We start from the raw sequence: 24,039 nt of genomic DNA on the forward strand, positions 1-24,039 counted from the left end.
ATCAGAAGCAGGCATGAAACAAACCACGAGCTGAGAGTTTTTACACAACAGTCGGAAGAGTCCCGTTGTCAGAAGTGTAACGTGCCAGAAAATAGTTTGTATAGTGTTGTTATTTTATCCTCAGAATCGCAATCATACTATTTAGTTCAACATATCTCTAACAGGAACTAAATACATATTTGGAAGAAAGCAACTTTGAGCATTAGCCGGAGGTAAGTTAAGTTGCTAGCTAGCGTGATGGCTCTTGAGAATAGTTGAGGGTACGTTAACGTTAGTTTGATCAGTTCGGTTGAGTATTGAGATGTGATAGTTCTCTAAAACGCTGCGCAACACGCTGTTAATCATATCGTTATTTCAATATAAAACAGTTGAAGTTACATGTCAGCGTCTTATTCATTCGTTATTAAAGTGATTTCTGTCGGAGCTTAAATCCGCCGACTGTTGAGAACTTTAAGTGGCCGGTTTGTTGTTAGCTAACTAACGTTAAGTTCGCTATTTAAGACTGAAGTCTTTACATGTGATGGTGATAGAAAGTTGATGTGTTCTAAAAATGTTTACTTTATCGGGACTTTTTGCTTATTTGATCCGAAACGTAACTACGTACCGCTTTATTGCATTTTTAAAATAGAGAATTACTTTTGGTGTTAGTTTAGCTTAGGTTATAAATCCTTAAGCAGTCTTCAGATAGTCTAATAAGTCACACAGTCCTTAAAAACTGACTGTTAAAGTTGTAGCCTACTTGTGAGTTGTACGCCTGAGGGAAAATATCTTTAGGTTTTCAAAAGCATCACAAGACACGCCCTTCCTCTTCTGCTTTTCCCCCTTACTATTACAAAAAAGTTGAGCATCCTTTCAAGAAACAATTTCAGTAACAGAATAGTCTAGTAAGATTCACAGATTTTGCTCGGGTATTATCATCTTCAGCATTATCAGTATGGATGCTTTTGGCTGACCACATCAACAATCGATTTGATAAATGTGCTACTCTAAACAATGTATGTTTTTATATAATTTGTATATTTTAGCAATCAATTAATTTTTATTAATACGTTTTGTAATATATTGATGGCCATTATTTTGCCAGTAAACCTGACTGAACAGCAATGAGTGACCCCGAGCCTGCAACATTTGCATCTATTGAACAAGAGAGGGACTACTGGAAGGAACAGGCTGCCAAATACCAGCAAAGGTGCTTAAGTGTTGTTTTTCATTCATTATGACATTTGATCTACATGGGACATAAAGGAATCTAAGTAAAAGTAAGGCAGTTTTGCAGGGTTTGTTCCTGAACACTTGGGATAAATCGAAGTATTAGATTTTCCTTTACAGCCGACATTCAGTCATCGTATTGAACCACTGCTTGTTCAGGGCTGAGGAGGCGCAGGAGGAGCTGCAGGAGTTTCAGCAGATGAGTCGAGACTATGAGGCAGAGCTGGAGACAGAGCTGAAGCAGTGTGATGCCCGTTATCGCGAGCTTCTTACGACCAGCAACAGACTCCGCATGGAACTAGAAAATTACAAGGTACTGTGGTGCATCATAGACACAGGGTTAATAAACTGATTTATGGTAGTCGCTGTTAGATTTTGATGTGTTTGGCTGAGCAGTCACTTGTGTGGCTCGCCAGCGTACTAGATTTCTCTGATACATGGAGAGCCCATGATACATTGACCTAATGCTGACCTAAGGTGCTAGATTACCCTTCGCTGGGAGTTTGATTGACGGGCGATTTGACCAATCATAACACAGAATCTGCCATTTTTGTCCGACAAACAAACCAGACAGGAGAGTAGATTAACGTTGGTGGACTTGAACTTGAAAAATGGTGTGCATTGATGGCTTTCCGCGGTTGAAACAAGGTACCTTCTGATGTTCATTCATGTTTATTTCATGCTATAACTAGTAAAGCGGAAGAGATGATCGGTTCACGTGGCGCTTGAACTGAGGCGCTTCAGCGATTTGTAATGACACATTAAAGAGCCACAAGACTGTATTTATTGTTAGAATTTTTTTAAATGACAATTTGAAAGCTAAGACTTTGTTTCATACCTGAAGTAGCCTGCTCGGTCTTGTCTGTTGGCGTGTTGTCAGTTTCCTCTTTGCTCTGCAATGTATTTTTCAGTGCAGCAGAACACGATGTGTGGCATGAGAACGCCATGACATGTCGGACATAGGTTCATTCATGTTTATTTCATGCTATAACTAGTAAAGAGGAAGAGATGATCGGTTGACGTGGCGCTTGAACTGAGGCGCTACAGCGATTTGTAATGACACATTAAAGAGCCACAAGACTGTATTTATTGTTAGAATTTTTTTAAATGACAATTTGAAAGCTAAGACTTTGTTTCATACCTGAAGTAGCCTGCTCGGTCTTGTCTGTTGGCGTGTTGTCAGTTTCCTCTTTGCTCTGCAATGTATTTTTCAGTGCAGCAGAACACGATGTGTGGCATGAGAACGCCATGACATGTCGGACATAGCAACAGTAACTAAGGGGGGGGTGGGTTTTTACGAAGGGTCAATTATTATGACCAGTTAAGCTCATACTTTTGTAAACAAAAATGCAGATGACTACAGTTGATTGCAAATACATTACAGTCAGGGGCACAGTCACAATATACATGCCTCTGACTAAAGATAACTGAAGTACACAATATTTCGTCACCATCCTCTTAAAAAAAAAAAAAAAAAAGACTATAGGTCGATTTAAATGAAAGCATACCCAAATCACATCCGAACAGTTTGCAAACCTGATTTAGCTGTCATTGCTGCAAAAGATGGCTCAGCAAAATATTACATGGAAAAAATAGTATGCATGTTGTGCTTATTTTTCTAATACATCAGTTTGATCTATTAGCTCGAACCATATGTGAACAACATCATAGTAGGCTGTAAGCTGAATAACTGTACTGTGAATAGCTGTGACACCGATGTCTCATAAAGCACATTAATGGGGTTTTATCTAATATTTGAATAAGAATTTAATCTATAACTGACGTTGGTTTGTAAGCATATAACCACAGATAAAAGCCATTTGAATGTTCTTTGGCTGAATGTGTACATCCAGAATGTCTCTGTCTGGTTTTTTCAGTGCTTACTGAGAACAGAATCACACATTCACAGACAAACAACAGAGATCCAATTCAGGATGAGGAAATCAGCTGATGCTTATTTCTGCATCAGTGTCTGGAGGCATGGAGGCTCACTCATGTTTTTACTTGGCATTTGTTGCAAAACATGGCTGTAAAGCCATGTTGTGGGATTCATTTAAAAAGAGACCGAAGTCAAGGTACATTTAAATGGATAATCTCATAGCGTTAGGTGTTTCAGTTGACTACAATTACATCTAGGGATGACTCAATACCACAGTTTTGGCTTTGGTACAATACCAGAATCAAATACATCGTTATTGATACTAAATCAATACCATAGGTGACAAATAAGCAGCCTGAAAAGATATCTGAATTAAAAACTAAGATTAAGAACACTGCATGAAACCCTGTGTTGCTGGGTCACATGAAACGGATGTTGCTTGTTTTCAAGCGTAAACAACAACATAAAGAGCACTTTTCAATGATACAAAAGTGATACAATCAAAACATTTTTAATTAAGCAATTATTGAATTATACCAGAAGTGAAATTTTCCTATAAAAATAACACATTGCATAGAACAAGTGGCAGATCTATTAGTTTGCATTTACATTATATCAGTATTCAAGGAACAAAATTATCTTGTTTTTTTTTTTATCTTAAGCTTAATTGTTATGTACCGTAAGTTTTAGCTTGTTCCTCTGTTTGCCGGAAATTAGCAAAATCATAATATTGTACCGTGTGAAATATACAATGTACCGGTATTTTTCCAGTACCGGTATATCGCGCAGCCCTAATTGCATGCCAGCTGATTAATCACAATTAATTGCCTGTGTCTTAATTTGCTGAGAAAGCCCCCAATTGTTGATAATTCAAAGACATACTTTATTGTCGCGGATGAATGCAATAAAAAGTGACTTCAAATGTTTATATACACTGTAGTTTTAGTTAGTTTTTAAAAAAAATACTTTTATTTAGCATGGACTATTTATAATAGCAAGGGCATTTATAATGTTACAAAATATTTCTATTTCAAATAAATGCTTTTCTTGTGAACTTTTTATTCATCAAAGAATCCTGAAAAATAGTATCACGGATTCCACAAAAATAAGAGCATATTAGAATGATTTCTGTTGGGTCATCAGTCTGAAGACTGGAGTAATGGCTGCTGAAAATCCAGCTTTTCCATTACAGGAATAAATTACATTTTAAAATAAATTAAAATATAAAAGAGTTATTTTAAATATTAAGCAATTATTGAATTATACCAGAAGTGAAATTTTCCTATAAAAATAACACATTGCATAGAACAAGTGGCAGATCTATTAGTTTGCATTTACATTATATCAGTATTCAAGTAACAAAATTATCTTGTTTTTTTTATTATCTTAAGCTTAATTGTTATGTACCGTAAGTTTTAGCTTGTTCCTCTGTTTGCCGGAAATTAGCAAAATCATAATATTGTACCGTTTGAAATATACATTGTACCGGTATTTTTCCAGTATATCGCGCAACCCTAATTGCATGCCAGCTGATTAATCACAATTAATTGCCTGTATCTTTATTTGCTGAGAAAGCCCCCAATTGTTGATAATTCAAAGACATACTTTATTGTCGCGGATGAATGCAATAAAAAGTGACTTCAAATGTTTATATACACTGTAGTTTGTTAGTTTAAAAAAAAAAAACTTTTATTTAGCATGGACTATTTATAATAGCAAGGGCATTTATAATGTTACAAAATATTTTTATTTCAAATAAATGCTTTTCTTGTGAACTTTTTATTCATCAAAGAATCCTGAAAAATAGTATCACGGATTCCACAAAAATATTATGCAGCAAAAACTGTTTCGACATTAATAAGAGCATATTAGAATGATTTCTGTTGGGTCATCAGTCTGAAGGTGAACTTTTTATTCATCAAAGAATCCTGAAAAATAGTATCACGGATTCCACAAAAATAAGAGCATATTAGAATGATTTCTGTTGGGTCATCAGTCTGAAGACTGGAGTAATGGCTGCTGAAAATCCAGCTTTTCCATTACAGGAATAAATTACATTTTAAAATAAATTAAAATATAAAAGAGTTATTTTAAATTGTAATAATATTTCACAATGTTACTGTTTTTATCGTATTTTTGATTACATAAATACAGCTTTGGTGAGGGTGTGTGAGCATGTATATTATGACCAACTTTTGAATAGTGGTTTATTATTTTGTTTGATATTTGTATTTCTTTAGTTCTAGTATTTTACATAAGTACAATACTAGGATTAAAGAAAGTGTAAGTTTAAGTGTAGTTTCTCATATGCGTTTTTCTTTATCTCATCAAATGTCTGTTTTTCCTCTATTTGTGTGGTCCTTTGTCTTGTTTCGTAATATTTCACAATGTTACTGTTTTTATCGTATTTTTGATTACATAAATACAGCTTTGGTGAGGGTGTGTGAGCATGTATATTATGACCAACTTTTGAATAGTGGTTTATTATTTTGTTTGATATTTGTATTTCTTTAGTTCTAGTATTTTACATAAGTACAATACTAGGATTAAAGAAAGTGTAGTTTCTCATATGCGTTTTTCTTTATCTCGTCAAATGTCTGTTTTTCCTCTATTTGTGTGGTCCTTTGTCTTGTTTGCTAACAGGAGAAGTATGAAACGCAACACTCTGAGGCAATGACTGGAGTAATGGCTGCTGAAAATCCAGCTTTTCCATTACAGGAATAAATTACATTTTAAAATAAATTAAAATATAAAAGAGTTATTTTAAATCGTAATATTTCACAATGTTACTGTTTTTATCGTATTTTTGATTACATAAATACAGCTTTGGTGAGGGTGTGTGAGCATGTATATTATGACCAACTTTTGAATAGTGGTTTATTATTTTGTTTGATATTTGTATTTCTTTAGTTCTAGTATTTTACATAAGTACAATACTAGGATTAAAGAAAGTGTAAGTTTAAGTGTAGTTTCTCATATGCGTTTTTCTTTATCTCATCAAATGTCTGTTTTTCCTCTATTTGTGTGGTCCTTTGTCTTGTTTGCTAACAGGAGAAGTATGAAACGCAACACTCTGAGGCAATTAGGCAGATCTCGACTCTAGAAGGAGACCTGGCAGAGACCACAGCCATCAAAGACCACCTGCACAAATATATCCGGGAGTTAGAGCAAGCCAACGATGACCTGGAAAGAGCTAAGAGGTGCGTTTAGTGCTTTTGCCAGGAATATATGTCATACGTCATAGATATTTATGACTTTAACAATTTATTACTAAGACCTGTCTATCATGTTCTTATAGGGCGACTATAATGTCACTTGAGGACTTTGAGCAGAGAATGAATCATGTTATAGAGAGAAATGCCTTCCTTGAGAGTGAGCTTGATGAAAAAGAGAATCTTCTAGAATCAGTACAGAGATTAAAAGACGAAGCCAGAGGTAAACTCAAGGGAAACCTCTTTGCATATACACCTCGTATCTAACTGACAAACTTCCATTTTCGTCGATAATCAGCAGAATAATCACCTGATTTGCCAGTCTCCGATGTTTTAACAGATTCGGTGTTTGTGTGCTGATTGTGTTTGCGGTCTCCATTCTCCTCGGGGCAGATTTAAGACAGGAACTGGATGTTCAGCAGAAACAGGAGCGCAAGCCATCAATCAGCCTTCCTAAAGATGTGGAGAAGCCAAAGGCCACACCCGCAAGACCCTCGTCTGTTGTAGCCTCCGCCCTCCCATCTCTCCACGCCACACCCTCCAGACCTCCAGGCTTAGGGACTGCATTCAACACCCCCTCCGCTTCCTACAGCAGAAGTGAGCACAAACACAGCATGGCCACACATTTCTGTAAGGGCCGCCTAACTGGCCCAAGGACAGTATCCATTGGAGTGACTCAAAGTTTTCTGTTCATGTCTTTTGCACACTGTGCATTATTGTTATTGCAGTTTAATGATACTAAACCATTTACTTTCATGCAGAACATTGTATTTTGCATACAATAATTTTGAGTCAACTAAGTGAAGGGAAGGATTGGTAAAGGAAAGAATGGGGAGAAAGAACAAATTTGAAGGAAGGAGAGAAAGAAAAGAACATTTCCCAGCTTTAGATTTCTAACACTTAAGAGTTTTGATTTATTAACTTATTTTTTATCTGTCATGTCCAGTTGAAGGTCTGACTGGAACTCCTCTCACCACATCTGCAAGGATATCGGCCCTTAACATCGTTGGAGAGCTGTTGAGGAAAGTTGGGGTGAGTCCAGCTGTAACTGTGGCTATTGCCAAAAAATCCACACTCTTTCAACTGAGGTTGGTCTGTAGTTTTGATAATCAAGTTCTATGTCCCTTTGTTCTCTTTTCAGAACCTTGAATCAAAGCTGGCATCATGCAGAGAGTTACACATCCATGAGAAAACACCCAGCCGTGCAGCGATAAGCCAGGGTACACCGAGGATTTCACGGGAAACCCCAGAAATCCCATCCAACACAAATGGCTTGTATGATAAGGGGTTAGTCTCACTATTAATTTCAGTGCATCTCTGTAATTGACCAAAATGATGTAGATTGTATCATATCTGACTTGTTCATAATAATTCTTCTCCAAACGTTCTCTGTTTTGTGTTGCAGGATGGTGAAACGGTTGGACTTTGGAACAGGACCCAAGATAATGTTGTGAATAAAGTACTATTCGCTACCAGTGTGCAAGCATGTCTTTCGCTCTCACATCATTGGGAAAACAAGTATTCCTAAACCATTAATATGAAAATGCTTTATTTTCAGGATCTTATGCCCCAAGTCTTCCACTATCTGAGAAGGGGTCTGCTTTTACATTCATATCAACCCTGTTATTGTGTCTGTGGGCTGAAACTACTACCTGTTGTTTTACTCTTTTGTTTGGCGATTTGCATTGTGTTTTGCAGATGTACTATCTCTTAAATTCACAGTGTTTGTTTTTTATTTTTGTTTGTGTTTGTTTGTTTTTATATATCTGGTGATTATAGCAGTTTTAAAATGTATCTGCACTGTAATTTTTATTAGCTCTTTTTGGGACCATAAATTGGGAGACTGTTGCAGGTGCCTGGCAGATTTACCCCTGCAGTCCCAATATATTTGGCACTAAACTACTGATCAATGTCCAATGAAACGTCAACTGCACATTGTTGGCTTATTGTTGGTCACAGGACTGGAGCAAGGTATATAGCAGGTTCATTTTTAATTCAGAAATACCTGATTTTATTTAAAAATTATCTAATTTTTTTTTAGAAACTAGCATTTTAATTCTATATAAGTTTGTTACTAAATGAATGTCATGTCTTTAGTGTTTCGATTTGAAAATTCTAAGGAGGTTGCAGAGATGTTATTAGCTTAAGCTGTTGTTCATTTCGTTGCCTTGTAGGGGCTGGCGTAAGTAACCAACAGTAGCCGAAATGTTTATGCATGAACCTCTCTGGGGCCTTTTTGTTTCTAGTAATAGCTAGTGAACTCCTCAATTGAACAGTCAGTGCCATCTTTGTTTTCAAAGATTACAGTGCTACAGAACTGGAGAGTAGTTGCTGGCATATCATGCGCTGAACATGAATTTAATGTGCCTTAATTTTGTGGCCATTATGAGCTTTGCCTCAAAGTTAATTTAGGTATTGGGGAATTTACTAGCCCGAAGGGAGTTGCAGCTTCTCTCACTATTCTTCCCAATGTATTAATTCTCTGATATGTCAGGGATTCCATGAAGAGGAGAAATTGAATTCTGAGTGGAGTTTAATCGCTTAGTTTTTACATTTCTCTTTGAGTTGTAGATTTAAATAACAAGCAATATGAATACTTCAGTGAAGGGTACAGATATTTTTATGTTAAAAATAGAAATGTAAGGAAGAATTGATACATTATATTATCCATTTTTGCCTAGAGGTACTAATGAAAAATTATACAAATAGAGTATGATTATTGATAGAAAAATTGAGCACACTTGCAAAATTTAGCACCACCTCAGGGCCTCATGTAAGCAATAACCTCACTAAAGAAGTCATTACAGTTCAAATTCTGTCAAGCATTTGTCTCTGTATGCACAAGACATGCACAATTGCTAATTATTGTCATCATGGGTTTTCTTTGTTATTAATGAACCTAAACATCTGCAATGTCCATGCATTCCTCAGCAAAGGCAATGCTTAAGTTTATCCTGTCTGTAAAACCATTTCATTGTTGGTTAATCCATAACCTTCAAAATAAATGTGTAGTTAACAGGACTGATTATTTGATTTTTATTTCCCCCTAGAAATAGTATTGTTAGAGGAATGATAGAACTCTTGGTTATGGTTGTATCACATGCAAGGCACAGCTATTGGTCTATGTAGAAGCAGAAAATACAATTTAGGTCAACAAAAGCGCCTTATACACTTTGAATAAAGAAAACTTTGACAAACATAATTTTTTTTTCAAAACATCTCTTTAAAGGATAAGTTTGCCGATTTCCATCCAGCTTTGCATTGTTACTGTGTCGGTATTATATGTAAATGAATTATGTGTACACTTTCTCCATGTTACATGCACCCAGATATCCCAGTTAATTTGTCAGCAGGAATGCGGAAGTTTGATCTGTAGTTGTAGTTGTAGTTGTCATTTTGCATCATCTGGCAGACTTCAGACAGTTCCAGTGATTTTGTTAAAACTACAGATTGAACTTCATAATTTTTGTGATCCTGCCCATGGACAGTGGATTAAAAAATTAATTATGGGTGTTTAGGTTTTTGGCAAAAGGGAATGCCACAGGGGTTTTCTCTGGTTTCTCTAGTTATGTACCCTCAATTTCTACTCCCTTGACAGCCAAGTTTTTTTAAAGCCTCAACTTGAAAGTGGTGAATTACGCCCTTAATACATAACAATATATACCATATACAGTGTGGTATAACTTTTGTATCACTTTGTAGTACTTGTATATATACTATGTCACTTAACAGTTGATAACATGGTATTCACTTAACATGGTATTACTACATAAACATGGTACCTTGGTACTTTCTGAGTGTAAAAACCCCATTAGAATTAGTCAGCTGTTGGAATCAGTGAAAAACAGAAGTAAATACCAAACCTCGTTTTAGGAGATAGTCAAGATTAAATAAGCATAAATTATTCAGAAATGGCAAAGACAGATAGTGAAAGGCTTTGGGAATTAATTCTTTAGTTGTCATCCTTGGGGCCATTGATTGGCTCGATTTGAGGATCCTCCTGCACAGGAGTAGCAGGACCTTCATCTTTTGGGACCTCAGATGTTTCCATCATGCTCCTGCGTGTTCTTCTAAAGCTGCCACCTCCACTACGCCTTAATGGACTGCTGAAAGATGAGTCACTACCACGCCTGAGGAACATGCAATGAATTAATAAACCACACATCTACAAACGTACCACATGCAAACTTATGTCTCAATGTATGTTACTGTAGAATGCAATAAGGAGGATGTCAATGAATGGGATTCTGGTTTCACATACATTACAGAAAGGGGTTACTGCAGAACAACCTGAGTTTGCTCCTGAGTGAAGACACTTCTCGGATCAGGGCGTCATTGGCCTCGGTGGCCTCGTTCAGCTCTTTTTGAAGTTTACGACGGGCAGCAGTGGCACGCTGAGACTCCTCGTCGCTTTCTTCCACCTGCAACTTAAGCTGCCTTGATCGCAGATTTGCTTTTTCAGCCTACAACAAGGATGACATTAGTCAGATGTCAAAGTTATGAGAAAATATGGAACCTCAAAAACTCAAATGCTGAACAAGAATACTTCACACCTGGTCCTTAAATTGCTCTGTCTGTTTTCGTTCATCCTCTATCTGAATCATCAGTTCCTTTAGCTTCTTGTCTTTCTGACGCATGGCCTTGGCAATAGCTTGTCTCTCTCTGTTACAAAAAAAAAAACCGACTAGTTGGAATCCCTTTGTCTTTACAGCCAAATCCATCTTAACACTGATGATCTTACCTGCTCTCATGGTCCACTTGGTCCTCCATTTGTTGTAACTTGGTCTCTAATGCAGCTACAGAGGCCCGTTGCTTGGACTTGACCTGTCCCTCCATCTCCAGCAGCTTGGCCCTCAGTTCTTTGTTTTGCCTCTCCATTTGCTGCCAGCCACTCTCCATCCTCTGAGCATTGGAGCGCTCAACATGCAGCTCGCTGGTCAGCTGATCCACCTAGTTATAAATGAAAATGATCTGCGTTATCATCACCTCGAAAGAACACCTTCGCTACAGCCTACAAGTAGATGAATGGCACATTAACCCAATCACCTCCTGCACACTTCTCCGCAGTCTCTCATTGAGCGTCTCCATGTTTGCCTGCTCCTCATCAAGTTCCTCTTCCAGCTGTTGAATTTTGGCTTCCAGACGACGCCTCTCATCTGACATGCCAGATCTATCAGTGGACAGTCATTGCATATTGTATTTTACAGTTTTAAAATTCAAAGTATTTTTCAAAGTAATTGTATTTTTCCAAATATCTTTGCAAATATCAATTCCCAACATACTTTCCAAATGAGCCACTTGCCATCTCCCCTGCTATCTCATCTCTCTCTCGCTCAGCCTGTTTGCGGGCTCTCTCTGCTGTAGCCAGTTCCTACGAAGAAATTGACAATTGTATGGCAAGATATTTAAGCCTATTGCAATCAGCCATTTGGTATCATGTATACCTCCTGTAGGTGTAAGATTTCTGCCTCCATGGCTCTGGCCTTTCTCTCAGATTCTCTAGCTTCGGAAAGAACCTCCTTGTGGGATGCTCTCGCATCTTCCAGCTCCCTCTGGGAATCTTTCATCTGTGTCTGTCATGTAAAAAAAGAAAACTAACATAGATGAAGTTTGATAAAGGCTTGGGAAATGCCAAAATAATTTGAAGGTTTAACCCTCTGACCTGAGTCTTGCGGAGCTGTTTAATGGCCTCATCTCTCGCCCTACTGATTGCATCAATTTGGTCTTCAAGGTCCTGCAAATCCCCCTCAAGTTTCTTCTTGGCAGCTGCCAATGAAGTTCTCATTTTCTGCTCATCTTCTAGCACAGTCTCAAGCTCACGTACCTGTGTGCCAAGTGGGAAAATATTACAACAGAACTTTTTTCCCCCAATTGCTGACTGGAGGAGGGTAAGGAGTCTACAAGAAATGTCATGCAGTTCAGGAAGACCTACAAAATCAGATATTGCTTACCCATTGAGCAACAAAAATAAAATCAAATAAATCAATCTTCACCTGTTTCAGCAGTTGTTTCCTCTTCTCTTCATTTTGCTCCTCTCTGACCTGCAGGTCTCTTTGATACTGGACTTTGAGGGCCTGCATATTGACTTCCAAATGGAGTTTAGCATCCTCTGCAGTCTGTAATTCATCCTCAAGTTCCTCCATTTGAACTGTCATCTCTTCCACTCGAGCCTCCAATCCACGTTTTGCCTTCTCCAGCTCATGGACCTTCCGTAGTTTTTATACGCAACATTTAGTAATCTAATTTCAGAGAACTGTCTCTAAGTTGACTATGAACTACTGTCCAACATTCATGCTACTGTAAAACACAACTTACATTTCTGCCCACGTCGTCCTTTGAACTGATCAGATCTTCCATCTCAGTGCGAAGTGTTTTATTGAGTTTCTCTAACTCTCGTAAGGAACCCTGGGATTCTTCGAGCGCTCGGGTGAGGGCCAAACATTTGGTCTCTTTCTCCCGTGCCTCTGCCTCTGCGCAGTCACGCTCCTGAGCATACTTGCTGGAGATGGTCTTCTCATCAGCAAACATCTTAATGAGATAAAAAATCACTTAGTAGCAGTAATTGTGCTGATGAAATTAGGATAGCTGAAATTAGCATAGAAATGCAACCTGGTCAAATTTCCGTTGTTTCTTCTCCAGATTTGAAACCAGTTGTCTCTGGTTGTCCAGGTCCATCAGCACATCCTCCAACTCTTGCTGAAGATGATTCTTGGTCTTTTCTAGCTTGTCATAGGCTGCAGCTTTCTCCTCAAACTCTCCAGTTGTGGCTTCCAGATCCCTTTGTAGCCGTCTCTTGCTTTCTTCAAGCATTTGGAAATTGCTGGAGTATTCATCCAGCCTCTTCTTTGCATCTGACAACTATAGTAGAAGCAAACTTATTGTAAATGAAATTTGCCTCATTTGTTCATTTGTTTTTTTATTTTGGCACAACTTATTGTCATATACTGAGATGCTTAATGACATTTTTGAGGGTGTTCTTTGCAAATGCGAGTGACTGGCCTGTGTGGTAAGGCTGGAGGCCTGTCTCTCCACGTTCCTTCGGGCTTCTGCCTCTTCTTCTATTTGTTCTAGCAGACTGTTTCGTTCATCCTCCATTTGACGTAGCCGAGTGGAAAAATTCATTTTTTGATGGGTCTCCTCAGCAAGTAACTCCTAAATAGGCAGATAGGCAAAACATCAAGAGCCAAGTGCTTCTCAAAATCATAATTCTGTCACAATTCTTTTTTTAAACCTAATTATGATTCCTAAAATATAAAGGTAGCTATATGCACAAAGACCCATTTATTATGTAAAAAACATAAATTTGTGTAAAATAATATCTGTAAATATTTTTTTTTTTTATCTGACAAAATAAATAAAAAAATGACTTCAGTGTTTAGAAATCACAATGAAATGTTTTTTTCCCCCTGAACTTTTCTAATGACTCCGGTTTGAAAACCCCTGCTTTAGATTATACAATACCTGTGTATCCTGGAGCTGTGAGTTGAGACTAGCAACATCTTTACTCAGCTTGATGTTCTTGCTCTCTGCTTCATTGAGGATGCTATTCACATTGTTATACTCCATCTGAGAGTTTTTACAAAAGACATCCATAAATCAGGTGTTTCTATACAGAAACCCTGCATTGTATCTATAGTAATAATTTATAAGTGTTTATTCAGAGCACATGTCTGAATGTAAAACTCACAGTCAGTTTAGACACTGCATCTCCAAGCTCTTCCCTCTTCTTTTCGCTCTCACTGAAGCGAGTCTGAAGGTCAGCAAGCTGGGTCTCCACCTTTTTCTTCTTCTGTTCCACATCCTGCTTCGCATTACTCAGTGAGCGAAGGTCTCCATTCAAGTCTACAACCTCCTTCTCTAAGCCCTGTTTCGCCTTTTCCAGATTGGCCTTGGCCTGTGTTTCAGGTTCAGTTTATTTCATTTTAATCATTTTGCAGGATATTACTTACAAGATTAAAAGTACTGAAGTACCCAATTGAATGGTTAATGTTGTTTTAGCACTGTAATATTTTGTTATATGCCAATGTTAAGCAGTTTTCTTACCCGTTTGGTTTGCTCTAGCTGTTCACCAAGTTCATTTACAGACTGAGCATGTTTTTGTTTCATCTCATTCACTTGAGCCTCGTGGCTTCGGCCTTCATCTTCTATCAACTTCTTCAGCATTGCCACCTCCTGCTCTCTCTTAGCCCTGTCCAAAAAAGAGGCTAAGGCTAATATCTACTCTACCATGTTCCATGTAAATGGCAAAAAGTAATAAATGACCATTTGAAAGCTACAAATTTAAATAATCACCGTAGCTCTTGTTGTGCTGCTGTGGTGTCTAGTGAGTCCTCCAGTTCAGTCCTCAGGGCCGACAGCTCTTCTTCCAGCTCCTTTCTGGCCTTTTCTGACTTTCTACATGTCTCCTGCTCAGCTTCGAGCTCATCTTGAAGCTCTGAGACAAGCCCATCCATTTCCTGTATCTTTTTCAGAGCATTGCTCTTCTGAGCTGATTCTTTTTCTATGCTGGTCAATATACAGATGATCTGGTTATAGTTTACAATGAGCAGTGAAGCAATGTCTTTGAACAGTCATGTGAGTAACAATGTACCATGCCTGAAGCTCCTGAATTTCCACTTCACTTCTGGCTTGTTGTGTCTTGAGTTCTGCTATCTGGGTCTGTGTGTCCTTTAGTTGTTCCTGTACATCATTATACTCAGTCTCCAGTTTACGTTTAGCTTTCTCAACATCCTGCCGACTTTTCTCTTCCTTCTTCATTCGAACTGCACAGACACACAGAAATGGCAAATGCTTCACGGTATTTACTTGAGGTATTTACTTATTCTTGATATATCAATTAATTTGGTTAGGATTCAAATTATTTTCAACTACAGACAATTCCATACTATAAAACCAAAAGTCACAATGAAAAAACCTTCAAGATCTGAAATCATAGATTCATGTTTAGCCTTCAGTTTAGTCAAGTTTTTGGATTTCTCTTCCTCCTCAGCAAGGTTGGAGCAAAAGTCAGCTAACCGCTCCTCCAACTGTTGCTTCTCCTAAAAACACACAGAAGCAGCAGCCATATTACTCAGATCTGATATTCATTTTTCACAAAAAGTATAATGATGATCCAGATAAAAATACCGCCTAGTGAAACCTTCTACAAACCTTCTGCAACTTGCAGTTTTGATCTTCCACGATGAAAAGATCTTCCTCAAGTGTCTTAATCTTCCCATCTGTAGCCCCACTTTCCAGTTGAAGCTTCTGTCTGGCATTTTCTTCTTCTACTAAATGTTTCTCTAAATCCTGCACAAAACAATAGATGAGTACAGTTTTCTTATTTACTTTTTCCATTTTCTTTTCCAAATCTTATGCTTTGACAAAAATGAGATGGAGAGAAAAAATTACAGTAAAATTACAATTAGCAAATTAAATTCTCATTATTGTTCCACTTAGTCTGTGATAACTGATCACCACTCAACCTTGAGTTGTTGTTGCAGATTCGCCTTCTCTTGCTGAAAGACCTGGCTTCGCTCCTCCTCCTCCTCGAGTCGAGCCTCCATCTCATGCAGCACTTCCTCCAGCTCTTGCTTCTTGGCCTCCAGCCGTATCCTCACCTCCTCAGACTCTGCATACAACTCTGCCTCCTCCTGTAGTTTGGCTTGTATCTGGTTTCTCTCCTCTACTACCTGCACTCCAGCCAATATGGGTGTATTGATAGTGAGGGATCAGTATGAATGAATGCACCATTGTAGTTGAGTTTGCATCACATAGTGTTCTGCCCTTGTACCTGGTTGTGTTTCTGTGTGATCTCCTTAAGTTCAGCTTCAGACTTCTGGGCAATTTCTTTGGCTTTCTGAAGCTCCTCCTCCTTTTGATTCATCTCCTCTTCTTGACTAGTCACCTGAAGCAGGGGTTTTACCTAAACAGAAACATAAATTGACCCCAAAATGACCACATTGGTATTTAAATTTACATGGATATGTGTAGTTCTGTCATAACAACTCTCGGAGGGTTTGGCATGATAATGTACATGACAATGTGAATGTGTTTGGTCTTGGCGGAATAGATCTGCTGCTGCTGTAGAGCAAGAACCAGGACTTGCTACTGCCAATACATCCACAAAATGCTGCTGTGAGCATGTAAGAAATGCTGGTGCTGCACATATAACATATGAAATAACCCCCATATAGCATACGTGAAATCACCCCGTAGCAGATCTATACAAGTGGAGCCGGGGAAGGTGGGGGGTTTCTGAAGCGCACTGCAACTGCCACAGCAAGCATTATCAGTCGAGTATTTGAATGTTGAGCAGCAAGCTCATTGGCTGCTGATACAAAAAGACCAATCAGCTGCGCCATGTGATGATGGTGTCATTATGTCAGATTGAGTTTGACCTATCGGACTGCGGCATCTAGAGTTTCATGCCAGAACTCTGAATTTGTGTTTAGGACTTACTTTAGTGAAAAGTCTCCACCACTGCCAGTTCCTGAGTGTCAGATAAACAGCACAGTTCCTCTGAATCACTTTCATGGCTATCAGCTGCTTTTGTTTCTTGCTGAATGCCCTGTAAATTTCAAGATTTTTAAGATAGAGTGGTTTACTTTTTGTCTTTAGTCACAGTGAAACTACAATTACAGCAAGAAGCTTCAAAGGTAGATGGTATACAGTATATTTGCATTTATTTAACAAGAACTAACTTTCTGCTAAGAAAGCCACGGGCCTGGGCCTGGAAGGCAATTATGATATCAGTCAGTTTCAGGTCACGTTCTTCCTCCAGCTGTGCCAACACTCCTGTGCGGAAAAATATCTTGCTCAGACCAATCCGGTACAGGTTGGGGTCCAAGTCTAGATGTTTGATCTGATGGTTAAAAAGCAGGGATGAATTGTCATCAATGAACGATAAATAAAAAAAGAAATAAAAATTGCATTGTCAGTACAGTGTAAGTATATAAGTATATTTATGTATTTATATATATATAAGTATATTTTGCTCAACTCACCATAAGTGTACAGGCTTGTTTTCCATCCATGAATCCTTTAGGAATAGCCCCAGCAGCTAGGATCTCATAGCTTGGAAATAATCAAAGATTGTGATCAGTATTTCGGCCAATTAGAAACATCCAAATCTACAAACTCTGTATTTGAAATGCTCAGGTATGTGTTTCAGAAATGACTCACCGCTGGCGGAACTCGTGAAAGACGATGCGATTGGGGAAGCCCTGGCGACAGATACGGATCCCTTCCAGTACACCATTACAGCGCAGCTGCTCGAGAACCAGGTGGGCAGCTATCTTGCCAGACTAAGGACAAAAGCAGTGAATTTTCACTCTATTTTACTACTCCTTTTACTATAGTTTTATTTTTTTAACTGTATGCATACTCTTGGGGTAAAGAGTATAATTTATGTTTAAATCCCATATAACAAATCATGTGAAACCTGCTCTTGTCTACCTTTTGGAAAAGTCATCTTAGATATACAACTAAATACAGATATGAAGCACTATATTTTGATATTTGCTGTGGCATACCCTTTTTTCATGGTTGGGAATGATGCAGCGTACAAAATTTGGTTGAGTGTTATGGAGAGTCGTCATGAGCTTGCCAAGAGACTCTTTGTACAGCTGTCCTACGGTGCGGAACATGCCTTTCTTGGATTTGGAAGCAGTGGGAGCTGCGCTATCAGACTTAGCCATTTTAGCCATGGTTTCCAAACCCACCACACGGTCCACTGTGGGAACACAGGGATTTCTTTCAAAATACATTTTAGACCAGTTGCGTTTCAAATAAAGAATTTGAGACAAATAAAAGCTTACTGTACAGTACTGTCTTTCTGCTCAGACTTAAAGGGATAGTTCACCCAAAAATGAAAATTTGATGTTTATCTGCTTACCCCCAGGGCATGCAAGATGTAGGTGACTTTGTTTCTTCAGTAGAACACAAACGAAGATTTTTAACTCAAACTGTTGCAGTCTGTCAGTCTTATAATGGAAGTGAATGGGAATCACGGCTTTGAGAGTAAAAAAAAAAACCTTCCAAAACCAAATTAAGCCCTAAGGCTCGTGACGATACAGTGATGTGTAAAGACACAAAACGATCGGTCTGTGCAAGAAACTGAACAGTATTTATCTAGTTTTTTTTTTTTTTACCTCTGATTCACCTCAATGTCCGAACTGACCTCAATGTCCGAACTGACCATTTGAGAGATAGGTGGCGGTAATGCACTTATAAGTCTGCCATCCGCCGTAAAGCAAGAAGAAGAAGAAGACGCGTCACGTGCCGGCTGTTGAGAACGCACTCAGGATAGTTCGGACATTGCAGTGAATCAGAGGTAAAAAACGATATAAATACTGTTCAGTTTCTTGCACAGACCGATCGTTGCGTGTCTTTACACATCAATGTATCATTACAAGCTGCAGGGTTTAATTTGGTTTTGTTTGTGTATGTTTTTTTGATTCCCATTCACCTCTATTATAAGACTGCAACGGTTTGAGTTAAAAATCTCCGTTTGTGTTCTACTGAAGAAACAAAGTCACCTACATCTTGGATGCCCTGGGGGTAAGCAGATAAACATCACATTTTCATTTTTGGGTGAACTATCTATTTAAGTAAACCGTGTTATTATTTATCCTGACAAAAACTAACCATCTTTCCAGATGTCCTGAACAAAAGCACTGGAAGAGTTACACAGCAGGGCTGTGACATTGTCATTGAGTGGGTCCATGTTTTTAGTCAACCAAGATGTGGCATTATAATCCACCTAAATCAAATTAAAACATTATTATTATAGCAATCATATATTTTTTCTCATAATGATCTCATGTTAAGTACTTCGCTTTACAACTGCTCAACTTTAAATCAGTAAATTGAATGCATTTTTTATTGAATAACTGTATTAATATTTTAAATATATCTTTTCTGACCCCAGACTTTTGAATACCTTGCCAGCATAGTGTTGCACAGTGAAGAAAGTCTTCTCCTTTAGATTCTTAGGTTTAGAGAATTTGCAGTGGCTTGAGTGAGTGTTTGTGAGTTTTTCGACAAAGGAAACATCCGTTGCCTTTGGAAACCAGCACTCCTCATCTAGCAGAGCTAGGATACCTGGAGGATTGTTCTGTAAGGTAAAAACCAAGAGAAATGCCATGACTGAGTGACTTAAAGATAATCAAAGATAATTTATTACTCTTAATATGTATGAATGGTGTTGTTAATAAACTGACCGGTCTCTCAATGAGCTCAATGCAGGGTTGGAGGTCCAGGCCAAAGTCAATAAAGCTCCACTCAATGCCTTCCTTCTTGTACTCCTCCTGCTCCAGGATGAACATAGTGTGATTGAAGAGCTGTTGCAGTTTCTCATTGGTGTAGTTGATACACAGCTGCTCAAATGAGTTATCCTGTGAGAAAGGCAAAAAGGAAAGCTTTGAGTTTGAAAGTTCACATTTGGATTTTAGAATCTGTTAATGAAGACTTTCGGACTCACCTCAAAAATCTCAAACCCAGCAATGTCTAAAATGCCCAGAAAAGAGGCTCCCTGACGCTTTGTCTTATCTAGAGCCTTGTTGACACGTGCCAAGATCCAGCGAAACAGACGGTCATACATAGCCTTGGCCAAGGCTTCAACTGCAAAGTCAGCCTGATAAATTGACATATTATATTATATAAATTGATATATACACTGTATATACAAAAAAAAAAAAAATCAGCTGAAATCTTAAAAATAATGCATTATAGCTGTACGGCATAGTGTGGTAATGCACCTGTTCTTTGGTCTGTGCCTTCTGTACCAGCTCTCGGCCTACTTTGATGCGAGGAGTGAGTATAGCTTTGGTGAAGTCAGTCACATTAATCCCCTGCAGATGGCACACTTTCTGTGCAGCTGGTGGATGCATTTACCACAACATACGAGCGTTTTGGTTTAGTTGGGATAGTTCGGGATAAGAGCAACATTACAGATTAATCCCTCTAGACTGATTGTTTACCTGTGTTGTCTGGCATGCTGGCCTGCTCCTGGTTTTTCTCTGCTTTGAACTCAATGTTCCCCAGTTGCAGCACAGTAGAACATAATTTCAACATGCCTAAAAGTAACAACACTTCATGTAAAACAGCATGAAAAGATAGGATATTAAGTTATAAAACTAGTCATTGTTTGTTGCACATACCAATTCTTTCCTCCTCATTGAAGCCGAGGACCTCCATGGCTTCCAGAGTCTCTTCAAGCATCTCATCATCTTGCTGGTTTTGTACCTGCATATGCCCAGCCACCAGGAACCGGTAGTTACCAAAGTCCTCTAGCAAGAGCTCATCTGTGGAAGGGAATGACTGCTAGTGGTGTGTCTGAAATGATGTCTAAAACTGTCTACTAAAACTAATAAACTGACAAAATTAGCTGATCTGTATTTGGGAATGTAATTACATAAGACTCAATACAAAGCTGCTGTAATAGAAATTCTCAGTCCTCACCCACCTCGCATGTTGTTTTTGGCTCCAGCCACCATGTAGTAGAAGATGTGGAAGGATCTTTCGATTTTGGCCTGTCGGATACATCGAGACTTTTCCAGAAGGTCTGGATTCATTACGTCATTAAGGTGAAAATGAATGTGCTTGACTTTATGATATACAGCAAGTCTAAATATTTTTTGGAAATGATTGTTCTAACTGATTTGGATGTCAAACTGTTCAGATTCAGTGGAAAGATTTATTAGGATACAGGTTTCAATGTTTGCTCCAACGATGTAGCCGGTGTTGTCAAAATTGATTTTAATAAATTTACCCTGAGAAGGAAAAACAGCAAACGTTTTTACACTAATGTTGATGATAATGAGCAAATATTCAGTACCAAAACAATGAATTGTTAACTCACGAATCTTGAGGAATTATCATTTTTGATGGTCTTTGCATTGCCAAATGCCTCCAGAATAGGATTGGTCTGCAGGAGCTGCTTCTCTAGCTCACCCTAAACAAACGGACAAAGCAAATGTTTTTCATCGTGATTCAATGCAGTCAAACTATAAAATAAAAGCTCTTCTAGTGTACTTTACATATTATAGTTGAGTATATATTAAAGTAAAAGGCCATTCAGGTTGTAGCCATGTTTAATTCATAATTCATGATTGACATCCAAAAATGTATGACAATAAGCTTAGGTACTCACATATGCTAACTGGGGTCCTTTTTGTTGCTAAATGGGGGTAAATAATGAATTGAGTTAAAATTGAAAAGTTGTGTATTTGATATCCAGTGATTATTTATTTCAGATCTGTATATTCTGTGAATTATTGCAAAAAATAATCAACAGTAATCAGTCCAACAGTTGTGTTTTGTTTCATGAACAGCCTTCCAAAATCACAAAGCACATGCAGAAGCATATCTGTATGGACACAATTGTAAATGACCCACAGTAGTGCACCTTGCATGTAATATTTAAATATATCTTGTTTAGTGCTGACGCGTTTATATCCTATCATAAAGACATGACTATTATTCTAATCAAACAATACACTGTTATCAAAACCTTACCAGTAATGAGGGCATGCAAAAACTGTTATTATAACAGATACTGTATGACATGTTAGTCAGTTAAATGATTGAAACTTGGAACTCACAGATCCAGAATCTCTCTTCCCTTTTTGTGATGATGCCACAACTGCAAGGTACTGGATGACTTTTTTGGTGTTTTCCGTTTTTCCTGCACCTGACTCGCCACTATTAAACACACATTAAAGAATGCTGCCACATGTCACATAATCATTTGCATAATAATTTACATGTCAGGCTGCTTAACAAATTTTATGATATAGTGCATATAAATGGCTCGTAATATTTGACCAGTCAAACTCAAGCTCTGGTAATTCTTGCAAATGTATCGGCTGATTACATCTTTACTGAATGGTGCCTCACAGAAACAGTGGATACTTCTTTCCTGAGTCAATCTTGGGCTAAATGCTTTACTATTAAAGGACTAGTTTCATTAGAAATGTATTTTTAAGAGTATATGGAGCAAACAATACGTAGGGCATTTAGAACTCACGTGCAGAGAATAGACTGGTCTTCACGCTCTGTGGAGAAAGAAACAGAAACATTTGAACTCAGTACAAGGACAGGACAAGAAATGCATGAATTGTCACAGTTAAGAACCTGAACGAGATTAACAAGGGGCCCGGGTGTCTAAACACAAACTCCACTATTGTTCATTGGAGATCCCTCCAAAATCTTACATATTCTAAATTGAGTACAGGGTGGGATTAACTTCAGTTCATCCTTCCAAAATAGCTGTAAAAAAAATCAGTGAGAAAGGGAAAGGCCCCTTGTATGGCAATTCTGATGCCTTTAATCCACAGCCTGTAAAACACAGTCCCTGACACACACACTCTCCAATACACAGCTGGCTCTGCTGGACTGAACAACTATGAATAATCTTAATTTTTACAGTTTCCTTATTATTCTATATTTGCGTTGCACAATTACACAACACTGAAAGAATTACTTTAGGGAAGGAAGCCATGATTTGTGTGTCTTTTCTAGTTCCTATAACAACCACAGTAAGCCTGTGAATTTTCTAATAGTTTTTATAAGGTGCATTCAGTGAGTTAAGACTGGTGGTCACCTTGCAGCATGTTCCTATAGGCATTATCAGTGACGGCATAGATGTGGGGAGGAACCTCATGACGCTTCTTCCCCTTATACATCTCAATGATCTTCTCAGAGTAGATGGGCAAGAACTTATAGGGGTTCACCACCACACAGAAGAGGCCTGAGTAAGTCTGGATTGGAATAAATATCAAATAAATATTCAAAATGTATGCCAGGAAACTGCAATATCTAAATGAACAAAAACGATTTTTAAAGTTTTGGCTCCTAAACATTAGATCACTCGCACCCAAAGCAACTATTGTAAATGAAATGATCACAGATAATAGCTTTGATGTACTCTGCTTGACTGAAACCTGGCTAAAACCAAATGATTATATTGGTCTAAATGAGTGACTAAAACCAAATGATTATATTGGTCTAAATGAGTCTACTCCACCAAGCTACTGTTATAAGCATGAGCCCCGTCAGACTGGTCGTGGCAGCGGTGTTGCAACAATATATAGAGATATTCTCAATGTTACTCAGAAGACAGGAGACAGCTTTAACTCATTCAAAATACTTCTGCTTAATGTTACACTGTCAGATATGCAAAATAAATCTATCGTGTCTCTTGCTCTGGATACTGTGTATAGACCACCAGTAGTGTTGTTTTTGGCGGCCTGTTTTAATTTTAGTTTTAGTCTAGTCTTTGTGTGAAACTGTCATTTTAGTTTTTATTAGTTTTAGTCACGTTCATACTCTTTTTAGTCTAGTCAAGTTTTAGTCGACTAAAAGTCTGAGCATCTTAGTCTAGTTTTAGTCGACGAAAACTGATGACATTTAATCTAGTTTTAGTCAATGAAAATTGTAGTTTAGTCTCTTTTTAGAAATGCGATTATATTTAACCCAGTCAATATAGTATAAGTACCTAGTAGTATAGACGAAACCAAAATTTTATTTTAGCCAAACCCATTTCAAACAAGGTTATCTTATTATATTATTGTTACCTTATAGACTCAAGAATACATCCATTCCAGACACGGAAGACGCTCTGATTTGAATTTACAACATTTATTTTACCAACCAAACATGTTAGAAGTACACACACATAAACGTAAATAAAGACGAACCCCGGCTGGCCGGCCATCGGTCCCTTTCTCTGTGTCAGACTTAACTTTGTTTGGTTTT

At 38.0% G+C, this 24,039-nt stretch overlaps 2 protein-coding genes across 3 annotated transcripts in view; one reads left to right on the forward strand and one right to left on the reverse strand.

Annotated features, from left to right (window-relative positions):
• Nucleotides 1-8,731, forward strand: nde1 (nudE neurodevelopment protein 1). 2 transcript variants are annotated; one of them, XM_016293423.1, is made up of 9 exons: nt 1-212; nt 1,085-1,189; nt 1,369-1,522; nt 6,140-6,288; nt 6,387-6,523; nt 6,694-6,897; nt 7,247-7,332; nt 7,442-7,587; nt 7,706-8,731. In XM_016293423.1, the coding sequence occupies exons 2-9, from the start codon at nt 1,104-1,106 to the stop codon at nt 7,752-7,754; spliced, it is 1,011 nt and encodes a 336-aa protein (XP_016148909.1). In that variant the 5' UTR covers nt 1-212; nt 1,085-1,103; the 3' UTR covers nt 7,755-8,731. The 2 variants fall into 2 exon arrangements, with proteins under 2 accessions (XP_016148909.1, XP_016148911.1); XM_016293425.1 differs by lacking the exon at nt 1-212 and adding an exon at nt 912-995.
• LOC107601223 (myosin-11-like) overlaps nt 8,334-24,039 on the reverse strand; it is a 16,190-nt gene continuing 484 nt past the window's right edge. The window contains exons 2-41 of the mRNA XM_016293315.1: nt 22,886-23,042; nt 22,310-22,337; nt 21,885-21,984; nt 21,434-21,460; nt 21,143-21,235; nt 20,990-21,053; nt 20,747-20,845; nt 20,442-20,585; nt 20,262-20,357; nt 20,040-20,158; nt 19,763-19,915; nt 19,503-19,676; nt 19,223-19,396; nt 18,928-19,042; nt 17,814-18,013; nt 17,464-17,585; nt 17,286-17,355; nt 16,983-17,143; nt 16,741-16,849; nt 16,073-16,204; nt 15,765-15,971; nt 15,451-15,588; nt 15,215-15,338; nt 14,891-15,062; nt 14,593-14,805; nt 14,344-14,488; nt 13,988-14,194; nt 13,762-13,866; nt 13,300-13,452; nt 12,910-13,158; nt 12,616-12,828; nt 12,294-12,506; nt 11,963-12,124; nt 11,745-11,873; nt 11,583-11,671; nt 11,347-11,470; nt 11,042-11,250; nt 10,854-10,962; nt 10,591-10,763; nt 8,334-10,430 (exon numbers count right to left, since the gene is read on the reverse strand). Coding sequence (XP_016148801.1) covers nt 10,253-10,430; nt 10,591-10,763; nt 10,854-10,962; nt 11,042-11,250; nt 11,347-11,470; nt 11,583-11,671; nt 11,745-11,873; nt 11,963-12,124; nt 12,294-12,506; nt 12,616-12,828; nt 12,910-13,158; nt 13,300-13,452; nt 13,762-13,866; nt 13,988-14,194; nt 14,344-14,488; nt 14,593-14,805; nt 14,891-15,062; nt 15,215-15,338; nt 15,451-15,588; nt 15,765-15,971; nt 16,073-16,204; nt 16,741-16,849; nt 16,983-17,143; nt 17,286-17,355; nt 17,464-17,585; nt 17,814-18,013; nt 18,928-19,042; nt 19,223-19,396; nt 19,503-19,676; nt 19,763-19,915; nt 20,040-20,158; nt 20,262-20,357; nt 20,442-20,585; nt 20,747-20,845; nt 20,990-21,053; nt 21,143-21,235; nt 21,434-21,460; nt 21,885-21,984; nt 22,310-22,337; nt 22,886-23,042 — 5,649 coding nt within the window. The 3' untranslated portion in view covers nt 8,334-10,252. The remainder of the gene's footprint in view (nt 10,431-10,590; nt 10,764-10,853; nt 10,963-11,041; nt 11,251-11,346; nt 11,471-11,582; nt 11,672-11,744; nt 11,874-11,962; nt 12,125-12,293; nt 12,507-12,615; nt 12,829-12,909; nt 13,159-13,299; nt 13,453-13,761; nt 13,867-13,987; nt 14,195-14,343; nt 14,489-14,592; nt 14,806-14,890; nt 15,063-15,214; nt 15,339-15,450; nt 15,589-15,764; nt 15,972-16,072; nt 16,205-16,740; nt 16,850-16,982; nt 17,144-17,285; nt 17,356-17,463; nt 17,586-17,813; nt 18,014-18,927; nt 19,043-19,222; nt 19,397-19,502; nt 19,677-19,762; nt 19,916-20,039; nt 20,159-20,261; nt 20,358-20,441; nt 20,586-20,746; nt 20,846-20,989; nt 21,054-21,142; nt 21,236-21,433; nt 21,461-21,884; nt 21,985-22,309; nt 22,338-22,885; nt 23,043-24,039) is intronic.

This window comes from Sinocyclocheilus grahami, unplaced genomic scaffold (genome assembly GCF_001515645.1).
Source record: "Sinocyclocheilus grahami isolate Dianchi unplaced genomic scaffold, SAMN03320097.WGS_v1.1 scaffold302.1, whole genome shotgun sequence".
In the NCBI taxonomy this organism is placed as follows: Eukaryota; Metazoa; Chordata; class Actinopteri; order Cypriniformes; family Cyprinidae; genus Sinocyclocheilus; species Sinocyclocheilus grahami.

Excerpts from the sequence above, each read along its gene's own strand:
- nde1 (XM_016293423.1), top strand. The coding sequence starts at position 1,104 with ATGAGTGACCCCGAGCCTGCAACATTTGCATCTATTGAACAAGAGAGG. Across the intron at positions 1,523-6,139 it reads TGGAACTAGAAAATTACAAG|GAGAAGTATGAAACGCAACA; the intron begins GTACTGTGGTGC and ends GTTTGCTAACAG. Across the intron at positions 7,333-7,441 it reads AGCTGTTGAGGAAAGTTGGG|AACCTTGAATCAAAGCTGGC; the intron begins GTGAGTCCAGCT and ends TTCTCTTTTCAG.